General features: G+C 36.2%; 1 protein-coding gene across 4 annotated transcripts in view; it reads right to left on the reverse strand.

Moving 5' to 3' along the window:
• The window catches only part of PAA1 (P-type ATP-ase 1), a 407,902-nt gene that overhangs the window by 124,387 nt on the left and 270,408 nt on the right, over positions 1–13,107 (reverse strand). For all 4 annotated transcript variants that reach the window (XR_016246430.1, XM_089373270.1, XM_089373272.1 and 1 more), the window contains 3 exons: positions 9,618–9,851; positions 9,375–9,473; positions 8,961–9,110 (listed from right to left, as the gene is read on the reverse strand). Coding sequence is in view for 3 of the 4 variants with exons in the window: in XM_089373270.1 (XP_089229396.1) it covers positions 8,961–9,110; positions 9,375–9,473; positions 9,618–9,851 (483 nt within the window). In the remaining variant the exon portion in view is untranslated. The remainder of the gene's footprint in view (positions 1–8,960; positions 9,111–9,374; positions 9,474–9,617; positions 9,852–13,107) is intronic.

Consider the following 13,107-nt stretch of genomic DNA (forward strand, 5'->3'; position numbering starts at 1 on the left):
GTGTTCTTCCTTTGGATCATGGTGCATTGTGAGCTATTGGTATAATCTTTTTTATGCTTTCAGTTTATTTCATTTTCCATATATTCTTGTAAACTTGCTAGTACAAAGCTATCTTGTGTTAGCGTTTGATTTGAAAGTAGGCTCTAAATATTGGAAGTTCTAGTTTATTTTCAAACAAATTTTAGAAGTTTCAATTCATTGTTTGTTTATCTAAATCTATATGGACTAATGTGTGACTTGACTATTGTAGAAGAATTTTTTTTGGATCAAGCATGAGAGGAAGTCTTTGGGAGACCAACCCACTCTTGAAGCACCTTCAAAAAAACTCTCATTTGTTATTTGTATTTTCATAGTTTATCTTACGAAAAAGTGTCTTGCAAGGATTCGTTTGGACATAGTTTGTATACATGCAACTAATTTTAAAATTTAAATCTTTTAAAATAGTGCGTCGTTGATTCATATTAGCTATTTGAGAGCTTTTCTAAGCTAAACCAAGCGATAGGGTTCAATCCCATCACTTGATTTGGTTTCTTGTATATTATTTGTATTTTATTTAGTTGTTTTCATATTCTCTCTACACTAATTTGTTTCTTGATCTTGCAGCCTATATGTAGAGTGTTGGTGATAAGAGCATTAAAAAATTATCATACAAACTCTAATCATTTTCTTGTAGAACCTTTCGACCCCTTTCAAAGTTGAATTTTTTAAGAGGCGGTGGACAATGAGGAGGGCTGCAATTTGGCAAGGCCATGGGCATTTGAGGAAGATTGGCAATGTTGTTAAAAGCGCGATCGGGATTTAATCGGCGCCGGAAAAAAGCGGAAAAAATCGTTAAAATCGGGAAAAAATCGGAAAAAATCGGGAAAAAATCGTTTGGCACAAAAATATTCATTTTTTTTCATTTTTTTTCAATTTTTTTAATATCTAAACCATCTACAACATAAAATAAATACATTGACACATAAATATGATAAAAAAACTAATATATAAGATGTTTAATATCATTTCTAGCGCTAAAATCACACATAACATTGAATCATGTCCTGAATAGTAAGTCCTGAGTCCCAACTCAGCCTCAAAATATCAACAAAAAATATGATAATGTATCTCATCATGTCATAATGTCATATACAATAAAATGAAAGTCTAAGACTCTAATCCTATTGATTTCCTCTGCCCCTCTTGCGAGAAAATGTCACTGCTTTCCCTTTCCCCCTAGATGAAGATGCTGGTGCCTGTGGTGGTGGAAATGGCAGTGGAGTCTGACGTGCTCTAGAAGCTGAAGAAGTAGCTGTAGAAGTAGCAGCTACTGTAGGTAGACAGAGACCACGTCCTCTAGTGGTAGCCCGGGTAGGCGGTGTCACCTCCTCCTCCTGCTCCTCCTCCTCCTCCTCCTCCTCCTGCTCCCTCCTCCCCCTCATCCTGCACTAACCAATCCTCAGTGGGATCCATGAGAGGCCTCTCGGTCTCAACCCTCCATTCAGCAGTGGTGTCAATCTCATCCAATGAGATGGCTTCCATATCAGGTGTCTTGTCTAGTTGCCTCACCCACAATCGAAGATTGTCGTAGACATAGACCATGTCATTAAGTCTACGGGACTCCAACCTGTACAAAGTTCATGAAATAATAATTAATAATTAATATTATAAAAAAAAATATTGTTTAATGAATTCAAAAATTTATTTCGAAATTTGCAATATTTTAAATGTTTAAGTGTTAAGTTGTTAACCTATTGCGCTTCTTGTTGTGTATTTTTTCAAATACACTCCAATTGCGCTCACATCCCGAGGAGCTGCATGTTTGGCTGAGGATGCGTATGGCAAGCTTTTGCAAAAGGGGTACTCTGCCACCATACATCTTCCACCATGTGGCTACAACAAAATTACAAATAAACATAAGAAAAAAATGGAATTTGAAGAGACAATGAAATTTGAAACAAAGTTACAAACTAAAAAATACCTGGCATTTTGGCCGTCCTATCAAAGATAGCCATATCAAAGCCAAATGTGCCACCTGACATCTTATACGTCTCAATTTGTTTAGAGATCTCCATACGTTGTTCTGGAGTTCTCACCATCTTCTGGACACAGGTTAATAATCCATCCATGATCTCAGCATCAAAATCAAACCCACATGCATAAGAAAATGTAGGGTTCAGGAAAAGCCCAGCAGCATGAATGGGACGATGGAGTGTGTTGTTCCATCGCTCATCAATGACGTTCCATAGAAGGAGTTGTCTCTGGAACCCATCATCTCCCTTGTCATCATAGTAGGACCGAATGGCTTCTTTGGCCCTGTCCATGGCTTCATACAAATAGCCCATTGCGGGCTTCTCACCATCTACCAACCGAAGAACCTTTACCAAAGGTTCAGTGACAGCGCACACCTCCTGCACTCCCGCCCAGAAGTCTTCTTGGTATGAAACAAGTCTGCATACGGCCTCTCCTTCTGGTTTGCGGCTCATTGGCGAAGAACGCCACTCCTCTGAAACAAACATTCTCTTCAAATCCCACATAGATTTCAAGAGGGATTGAAGAGATATGAAACTCGTCGCAAACCGTGTAATGGCGGGGCGCACCAACTCTTTGTTGTTGGTGCATTTTCTCATCAAGCTAAGCACAGATGTGTGATTGTAAATAAATTTTGTGATGCTTTTTGATGAGTCAACAGTCTCTTTGACAAAGGGAATTTTCCCTATGTCCTCTAACATCAAATCAATACAATGGGCAGCACAAGGTGTCCAAAATAAAGTAGGATGCCTGTCCATAAGCATTCTACCAGCAGCAACATAATTTGCAGCGTTGTCCGTTATGACTTGGACAACATTTTCTGCACCCACCTCCAAAATAAACACATCCAGCAAATCACATAAATTTTTTGCATCTTTGATTTGATGAGTTGCATCAATAGATTTGATAAACATAGTCCCCCTGGGACAACTAACCAAGAAGTTTATAAGGGTTCTCCCCTTTTGGTCAGTCCAACCATCTGACATAACAGTGCATCCTGTTTGTGCCCAGGATTCCCTAAAATCCTCCAATCTTTGGGTGCAGTCACGCTTTTCATCTTGAAGAAGCCGGCCTCTGAAATCATGAAGAGAAGGGATTTTGTACCCCGAAGCCAACACTGGCAATAGCATCAACAGTAGGTTGGAAAAATGGATTATTCCTTACAATGCTGAAAGGAATATCACTCCAGAGGAGAAATTTTGTCATCAACTTGTCAGCTTGTTCTTTTTCAGTTCTTTTCATCATTGAACCGATAGTTGGTTGTGCACCAGGTGTGGTTCGAGGAACAAAAAATGATGATGCAGCTACCGGATTGACTGACGCTGCAGTAGAACCAGTGCCACTTGGCCCACTTCCTTCAGCTGACCTTTTTAGTTGCCTTTTGAGTTCTTCTTTGGCCTCTTTAGAGTGCTCTAATTCTCCCAATGCTCTCATGGCTTTTCGGATAATTTCAGCATTTGTATTAGGACAGGGCACCACATCACGTCCAGGGATTTGTGCAAGGTGGAACTTCAACCTGTACACCCCCCCGAATATCTCCTTTCCACACAACTTGCAATACAAGTTTTGTCTATCATTCGGAGTTTTAGGGTCACCATATTCCCAGAAAGGATCCAATTTCCTTGGCATGTTTGTTTTTGAATTTTGAATTTGCAAACCTATGGAAAAATAAGGATTAGGAAATAAGAATTTAGGATTACATAATACAAATTACAATTTAGCATTTACAAAATTACAAGTTAATTATTTCCAAAATCTCAATTTCCAAACCCAAGTTACCCAACCAAATGCCAATGGCAAATGCCAAAAAACAATGAAAATTCAAAAAAAATAAACAATGTTTAAAAAAAATGAGAAAATAAAAATAAAAAATTGGTTCTCATAGTCATAACAAATAACCCATCCCAAATCAATGAAAAATTTCCAAAAATTCTTTAAAAACAATGAAAAACAAAGTTTTTATAGAAGCAAAACAAAAAAAAATTAATCTACATACCTGGTTTATGGACAAATTGGTGATCTTGGCTTGGATTCCTCCTAAAAACGCTTGGATTCGCTCCCAAATCCGACAGCAACCCTTCAGCTCCTCTCCCTCACTTCTTCTCCTCCTCCTCCGCGCGGACTGCTCAATGAAATAAAAAAAAAATCGATTTTCCATATAAAAAGAGCGCTGCCCCCGTGCCCTGCGATTTTTACCCAAAAAATTGCGATTTTTTCGAAAAAATCGCGATTTTTTGAAAAACTCGCGTATAAAAAAAAGTGCCGATTTTTATGGATAAAAATCGCGATAAAATCGGTTTTGCGAAAAAATCGCGATTTTCCGATAAAATCGCGATTTTATCGCAATTTTAACAACACTGAAGATTGGATCCTTATCTTGTGCAACATTTCATTCACCTTTGGAGGCCAAGCTTTGATACATCAAAAGACACTTAACTTCTTCAATCTTGAAAGTTTTCTCATTGTACTTTCTCATTTTCTGATTTTGAATTTCAAGAAGGAAATCTAGAGCTTGATAAGCTTCATGCATTGTAAAGATCCCTCTTGAAGTTTTACTTTAGATCTCTTGGAAAGTTCTTCATCTTGTAACATCTAATAAAAACTTAGTTTTTCTTGTGGGAGCTTGGGTTTTTCACCCAAAACATTATTTTCTCTTTATTCAAAAGGAGGAATATGTGGGTGGTTTGATCTTGCGCTTGTTTTTTTAATTTTCATCTTGCATGCCTTAAAATTAACACAACTTCACCATCACAATATAATTTTCTGAATTTGCTTTTGCTACTTATTTCCATTTTATGTTTTGCCACTTCAAGTTTTGTTTTAAAATACAATTTTGAATTTTACTTTTTGCACAGGTTATTTCATTTTATGCAAAATATCTCATTTCAAGTAGCAAAGTTGATTTAGTTAGTTTAACAATTTGCTTCATGTTGGCCTCACAATAGGCTCATTGTTTACATGCTCATTTATTTCAAGTTATTTGCTCATTTTCCAAGCATATAAATTTCAAGCTTCATTGTTTTAGTTGATTATCAATTTATCATTTGTTAAAGCAATTATTTTGATTAACTTACAATCTTATATGTTCATGAAGCTTATGTATCTTGCATTATCTCGAGCAATTATTCAAGTTATCTTTTTTTAGCATATTTCCATTTTCTTGAAGCAAAGCATTTAGTAATCTTATTTAATTAATGTGCAAGCTAATTTCCTTTTCCAATTGAGTTTATATTTGCAATTTATTTTGAGCACTATTTCCATTGTATTGAAAACATTGCAAATCTATATTTGGAAAACTTACTTGCATACCATATTAGGCATTTTAGTATAGTTGCACCTTAACTTAATTTACCTCCAAGCATAAGCTTGGTTGAAAGACATTTTAGGGACCTCTTTCTTTCATTGAGAGACATAGATCCTCTTATGTGGTTAACATGGTGACCTTGTAGTCGTCAGGGCCAAAGTCTCTGCAGCGCCGGAGGCATCGAGTGTGTTGGGTAATCCAAGGAAGGTATCATTAATATAGTCATTGTTGTCTTTCTCTTGTACCCCTTCCATGACTCACATAAGAGACTTGTTTCAAAACAGTCAGAAAAAAGGTTACATCTAGACTAGGCATTTACATTAAAAGTAACTAAGATAATTGCATCAAACTTTAGTTTAGGTGCATTTCCTGTTAATACATTTTACTATTTTACTTGCAAATTATCCATGTACTTGTCATTGCTAAATATGTTTTGAATTGAATACGTTATTTAGGCAAGTATCATCTCATTTATTTATTTTTGCAAGTAAAGTTCTAACTTGTTCCCTTTGCAAGTCATTTCCATATTGCTTCCTTGCATGCTTTGAATTTATGTAAGATCATATATTTTGAAAGTATTTTTTGAAAGCATATTTATATCTTGCATTGATATCATATCTCGCTAACATCTTTTGTTTGATTGATAGGATTGTTAGTGTTTCAATTTGAAGCACATTCATTTTATTTTGAGCAAGTATTATCTATTCTTAAAGCAATATTTGAAAGCACTGGTTTTATATATACTTATCATTATCTCATGTGTTGATGGTTATTGAAATTCATTTTATTTCATATTGCTCATATTATATTTGCTCAGAATTTTAAAAGTAATTCAAATTCGATATCTCCTAGAAACATTCTAACTCAGTTTTCCTTTTAGGGACCACCTTCCTTAACTAACCTAAGAGATAGCCTAAACGGAGAGAGTTGGGAATAGGTGACAGTGATATCTCTTAGTTTTTGCCACCAACCACACCTTGTGGGGTTAAAGACTTTTCTCACTAACTGGTATGTGTGTGTGACAAGTGGTAAGTGTAACAGATCTCACCTACACAAACGAAAATAAAAAAATACTCAAAACCCCAATATATACAAAAATAAAACCCCAAACCCCAAATAGTTACAAAAAAAGGGTTAGAAAAAAAATATTCTACAAAAATTACTTTACAAAAAAAACAATTTACAATTTATATACAAATATACAATGCTTGAAAGATTTTTTTGAAAAATAATTTTTATGATAATGACAATAACTTGATGTATTTCGAAAGATAGATGTTAACCACAGCTTTACCAAAGTGAGAAAATCACATAAATTTCTTGAAGCCCAAACAAGGTTGGTCTGTGCCCACAGTCTATGAACATGAAGCCCAAGGGCCAAGAAACCTGCAAACTCTATATATTTCTTAAGAGAAAATTGTTAGATCATACAATGAATCCGATCACCTAAGATAAGCCCAAAACTTACAAATAGAATGTTCCTATCATCTACAAATGAAATAATAATTCATATAATATTGAAACACAATAGAGGAAAGCACATACCTAGCACGGACCACAGATCAATGAGACAGTAGACTAAGACACCATGAACTGAACCCCAATGTCTTTTATTATGAATATCAAATGTTCTCAACAGAACAGTGGCTACAAACCAGTGTTACAAAATTACATTTAGACCAGTCACTATCATCGTGACTTGAGAAGCAAATGGCTTTTAATTTATAGATAAATCCTCCAAGTGGAAAATAACAGCTAGTTGGCTTGATCCCCGTCAAAATAATCTCGACCGTCAATAAATACTTGATCAACTTTTAATCTCTGCCATCGAAAATATTTATTTTTGAGGAATTTTCGAATTTCTCATTAAAACCATTTTTTATTAATCCAAAATTAATTATTTTGGATTAATTTCCTCAGAAATTTGACTTTGATCTAACCACCAATGTCCAAGGGCTTAATTTTTTTTTAAAATCCATTATTGTCATGGTGGGGGACCTCCAAAAATTAGCTTATTTTTGACCCACGAATTTTTTGGTCATTTTCCACTTGGAGAAATTAATTTCTCTAATTTTGATTTTTTGACTCTAAATTAATTAATTTTCTGGCTTAGGATTTAATTTATTTTTGCAAGAAAAATTTAACTAAATAATACAAGAGGGGATTAATTATTTTTTCACTCTCAAATACTTTAGCCATGATGTCGGATTGCAAGGGACCATGCACTAAAATAATTTTTCATCAGATAATTACACATTCAACCCTCAAAAGGAGAATACTCGTTCATTATAGACTCTAAATATTAATCAATTCTGCGATACAATATGATTTAGTAGACCAAGTGATCTGTAATAATATAATTTAGCCAAATAGTTTAAATTATTCCCAAATCACTTTTACAATAAATTCAACTAAGAACACTAGGACTCACCTAAGACTTTGATAATAAATTCCATCCTAGCTTTGGGGTTAAGCTAGAGGGAAAAACTTTGCCGATTATCCATGTTTAGAAACACACATAGATCGGCGAAACGAAAAATCTCCTAGAATGAAATTCGATGTTAAAATCATAGGCTTACCTAGGTTGTTACATAATTAAACGGTCGTACTAACATCATTTACATCACAATTTGCAGAAATTGGGTTTACAATGATAGAATAAATTGCTGTCTGATGATTTTGAACTTTGAAAAAATGTATACAACTGCTTCCTTGGACTTGTAACAAAGTGGGTGCAACAGGTAACAATGACCAAAATGTCAGCTGAAATTACCAATATGCTGGCCAAACTGGAAAGTCAGTGGAAACAGCCAAAACCTCACTACAAATGGTCAATACAATGTTTCAAAAATCTGAAACACCACTGAAACATTTCAATCATGTTAGAGGCATTTCATGCAAGGAAACATTCAACAATGCCGAAACATGTTTTCAGTACCTAGGGGTCAAATTTCCCATAAGACATATTTTAGGTCATGGAATTTTTAAGTCTTTGTCCCTAACATGCAAACTTGCTTAATATTTATTTTTTGAGAATTTTAAGCAGTATGCTAAATCAACTTCAATAAATTATTAGTATCTGATGGTTCAATGGCAACAATAATTTACTTATTTTGGATGGCTTTTCTCAACTGTAAATATGTAATCTGTCTATAAATGACTGGCTCTTCTCAACTGTAAAGATGTAATCTGTCTATAAATGACTGTTCCACAAGAAATCTGGTATTTTTCTTCAGTAGGAACCATCTTGTAATATTTGAAAAATTCATCAAGTCATATTGTCCTTGACTAATGGTACACTTTTTTATAACTTGAGACTTCAGAGGGGGAACAAATAAATTTCAATCTATACCATGAATGTACCCATGTCTTCTTTTCGTTTCAATTGGAAAAGGTAAATTGAAAGATTACATAATCTAATCAGCCAAGCACCGTACTGGGGATTGCATATTTTGAACATGTTCTACTATTTGAACAGTACTCCCCAATAACTATCTACACAGTCCTAAAAGTTAAAACCGGAAAACCTCAAGAAGTTAAATAAGGGCAACAAAAGAAATTTTAGTCTATACCATGAATGTACTCTTGTCTTTTCGTTTGAATGAAACAGGACAGACATTAAAGGTAAATTGAAAGATTAGATAACCTTATCAGCCAAGCGTTGTACTGGTGCTTGCCTATTTTGAGCATCTTCTACCATTTGAACAATACCACCCATAACAGTATCTCCACCTGGCCTCCGTACTTCAACCATCAAAGTACCATTCAGGTTCACAGTTCCAGCACAGACTTCATCCTTATCAGCAAACATTTTTCTTTAGATTAAACTTCGAGGAGAAAATTGTTACAAATTTAAGCAAGTACAGATTTACATGTAACTAGTAGAATCAGAAATGGGAAAAGAGGTAATGAATAATCAATTTTCTCATGGACATCTAGATTCTAAATACCAGCATGGTTCTTCATATTACTGATAGATATATTCCACTTCAATATTGATAGATTTATTTTAAAAACAGACCAGATGGAAAAATTACATATTGATATGGCAAATACTTACCCCTGGTTGCTTGAGAACTGGCAGAGGTTCTCCTGTGAGACTTGATTCATCCACAGTACTTCTCCCACCATTTACGATTCCATCTGCTGGAATGTGCTCCTTTATAATCCAGATATATCAGCATTAGAACAACCTCAGGTATACTCACAGAAACCGCCCATAAAAGGAATTCACCAAGTGAAAATTATGAATGACATAACCAGATAAAGAAGAACATAGAGGATTTCAATCTCATTATCTTACTCCTGGGAACACAACCACACTGTCTCCCATCGAAAGGCTGCTACATGGAATTTCAACAGTTGGAGGTTCTCCCTCAATAGATGACCCCAGCAGAAGGCGAGCTTTTGATGGAAGAAAATTTAAAAGTGCTGTCATATCACTGGTTGCCTTCAATTTTGCTCTCTCCTCTAGATTTCTCCCCAAGAGCACAAAAGCCAATAGCATAACTGGTTCCTCAAAAAAAGCCGTCCAACCCTGGAAATAAACCACTATAAATTGTTCAAAAAACGCAGTTACATATTTTCCAGGAAATATTCAATCATCTAACTACACCAAATACATCGCTTTCTATGTGAATATTTAGTTCAAAGATATTCCAATTATATGAATACAGATGTATTTTAGTGAAATCAGAATGTGCCAGAACACGTATAGAGAGAAGATGTTCAAAACAAACATCCACATATATTCTGTGTCAAGGAATATTCAAGGAAACTTGGCCTCAGATATCAATGTAACCCTGGTAAAGTGTTTGTTGCATTGCAGCATGAACTTAGTTTACCTTGTTCTCTAATCATGAGAGCTCTTTGATGTTTTCACTAAAACATAATACTAATAACTCAAAATTTGATAACTTGGGCTCTACTACATTTGTCAGCGAGCAGATTTGCTGAAGAAGTGATTCCTAACAGAGATGCTAAAGGTGGCCTTTCATTTCATCCTTGAAATCATGTTGCTAAGTTCATCTTTAAAAGTTGAAGCTCCATTGCCTAATCAGTAGTTAGTTGTCAGATCCTCTATCTCCTTATGCAAGACTTTATCATATGTCATCCTCTAGATATAATTCAATTAGATGTAATTCTAGCTAAAAACTCCAGAGGAATGCCCCACATAAATATCCATGTACATGTACAGTAATAGTTTTCTATTCAAAGCAGCTACAAATAAGCAATTGGCCAAGAATCATAACTAACACCGGAACTCATAAATTAATTGTACTCAACTACATATACAATAGCACCAAATAAGTCTAATTATTGGAGCCAGAGATACCAGGCATCAGAGAAGTACAAATTAGAACAGCATAAAAGAACAAAACAAGGCTGTAACTGAATATAGAGATATGGAGGAAGCCGTTTGGTCAAAACGTTTATTGAAACGTGAGATCTTGCACTCAAAACCAATGGTTTATCATCCGCACTCGCACAGCTATTTGGACTACGATGTGTTTTTACTACTGAACCAGACGGCAACAGGAATTCCCTTTGATTTGTCGATCGATTGATGTGTTCTGTTCTGGGAACATGAAAAGAATAACCATGCAAAGGTCGCTTTCGTCGGGTGATCAGTGTTGTGTGGAAAAAATGCATGCAGTTGTCCTCCGCGTGCTGCGATTGCTTGACGTTTAACCTTCTGTGACAGCGTTTGTTGTGCCCTGGCCGGAGGTCACTGGGTTCAAACACATCCGCGTGAACCCATTTATCCATAACTGGCTGCTCTCTGGAAGAGTTTTAAATTGTATGCTCCATGTTCCTATTTGTCGATCGATTGATGTGTTCTGTTCTGGGAACATGAAAAGAATAACCATGCAAAGGTCGATTTCGTCGGGTGATCAGTGTTGTGTGGAAAAAATGCATGCAGTTGTCCTCCGCGTGCTACGATTGCTTGACGTTTAACCTTCTGTGACAGCGTTTGTTGTGCCCTAGCCGGAGGTCACTGGGTTCAAACACATCCGCGTGAACCCATTTAATCCATAACTGGCTGCTCTCTGGAAGAGTTTTAAATTGTATGCGCTCCATGTTCCTATTTGTGTCCAGGGCCACTTCCAACGAAAAGTTTTCATTCGCGAAATCTCCCGCGATGTGGTGCTCGAGTAATGGCTGCAAGGCGATTGATTCAGGGTTCTAGCTGTATTGTGCCTCCAGACGTCTTCGAAGTAGGGAGAGAACGTACCCTTGACATCGTATTTTCAGCTTTGCGACTGGTTCCGTTCTGTGCACAGACTTGTTCTCGCGCCAGCCCATCATCGCCATAAAAAATGGGTGCGCTGCCATAGCAATAAAGGTAGGATCTACGCTGATTTACTGGCAACTCGACAGCTTGTTCACACATTCCCTCAGAAATCTCTCCAAGTCCCTCAGCCTCGAATCCTTAAGCAGGTTCTATAGGTAACATTTGTTTACAAAATCGCTTCAAACCCACAGCATCTAGCACTCGACTAGTGTTTTCAGAGATGCAGGGTCGAATAATTCGTGGTTCGTTTTTCTTCTGCCGCATTTGGACGATCAGACCCTCGATTTTAAGCGTGAATGCCAGCGATTTGGTACTCACAGGATTCATAAAATAGCCCGGGTTCTACATCATACACCGGGGGGTTCTTCAAAACATTCGATGTATCTCCCATGATGTTGTCTCTCAAAGTCGAATTGCATTCTTGGACTGCTGGGAATATCATTAGAACCTTTACCATTGGTATCAGGGCCCTGTTCGAAACAGCAAATTTCATCTTTTTATGAAATATGGGTGATCAATTGAAACCGCAATTTGATTTTTAGAGTTATCTCGATTGTTGTCACATTTATCTTGGGCAAAAATAGGGCTGGAGGCATTGCTTTCAAAATCTGGACTGTCTTCAAACAGAGAGGACTGAACATGTCCCCTTTGGCGCTAGAATTTGAAGCTTCAAACTGATCCTCTTCCAAGTCTGTTCTATCAATTTCCAAATTCATCACTGGATCTCACAACTATTCCATTTTCCCCGCTAGTTTCATTGTCTTCAATGAGAGGGCCAGTGCTGGAAATGGCTCCCTTGGTGCCAAAATCACGTTCAGACTTGCAATATTTTCCTTTGGTGGCTTGAAATTGGTCCTGTTCCATATCTGAGATAACCTCTTGATTTTCAAACAGAGGGCCCCAAAAATTCTTTGCTCGATTGCCTTCATTATTTGCATTGGAATAATTCTTTTCGTCTGTCTCAACTAATAATTGAGATTCCAACACCCAATAATGCTCTAGCAATTCTGTTAGCTTCTGGTCATAATTTCAAGCTTTGCAACAGTTCTGACAAGCACTTCTGTTCGTTAAATGATTTCATCTTTTTCACTGAAAAACTAATTCCCAGCTACAACTGACTGGAAGCACTTCTAAGAATGAATCTTAACTGAAAAGTGAAAACCCCTCAGGCTAGCAGGATGCACAGCTTTGATATCACCGAATGTCCCTTACTGAAATGTACTAACCAAACCTGCAATTCCTTAATTTTTATGTTGCAGACATTTCGTCAAACATTTCACATGTAATCAAATATGAAGCATTGGTAACACAACAACATAGTAAATGTTCCATGAGCAAAAATACCACATTAACTATAGAGTCCTTCTAGCACAATAACACACCAAATATTTCACAATAATATTTTACAGCAACAAACTTAATCATATAAAATCAGATCTATTTATTAATCTGGAAATGAAATTACATGCTAAGCAGCCCTTTAAGATACAGATCGATT

This window comes from Pinus tabuliformis, chromosome 8 (genome assembly GCF_031772625.1).
Source record: "Pinus tabuliformis cultivar Carrire ecotype Pingquan chromosome 8, CPIR1, whole genome shotgun sequence".
Taxonomy (NCBI): domain Eukaryota; kingdom Viridiplantae; phylum Streptophyta; class Pinopsida; order Pinales; family Pinaceae; genus Pinus; species Pinus tabuliformis.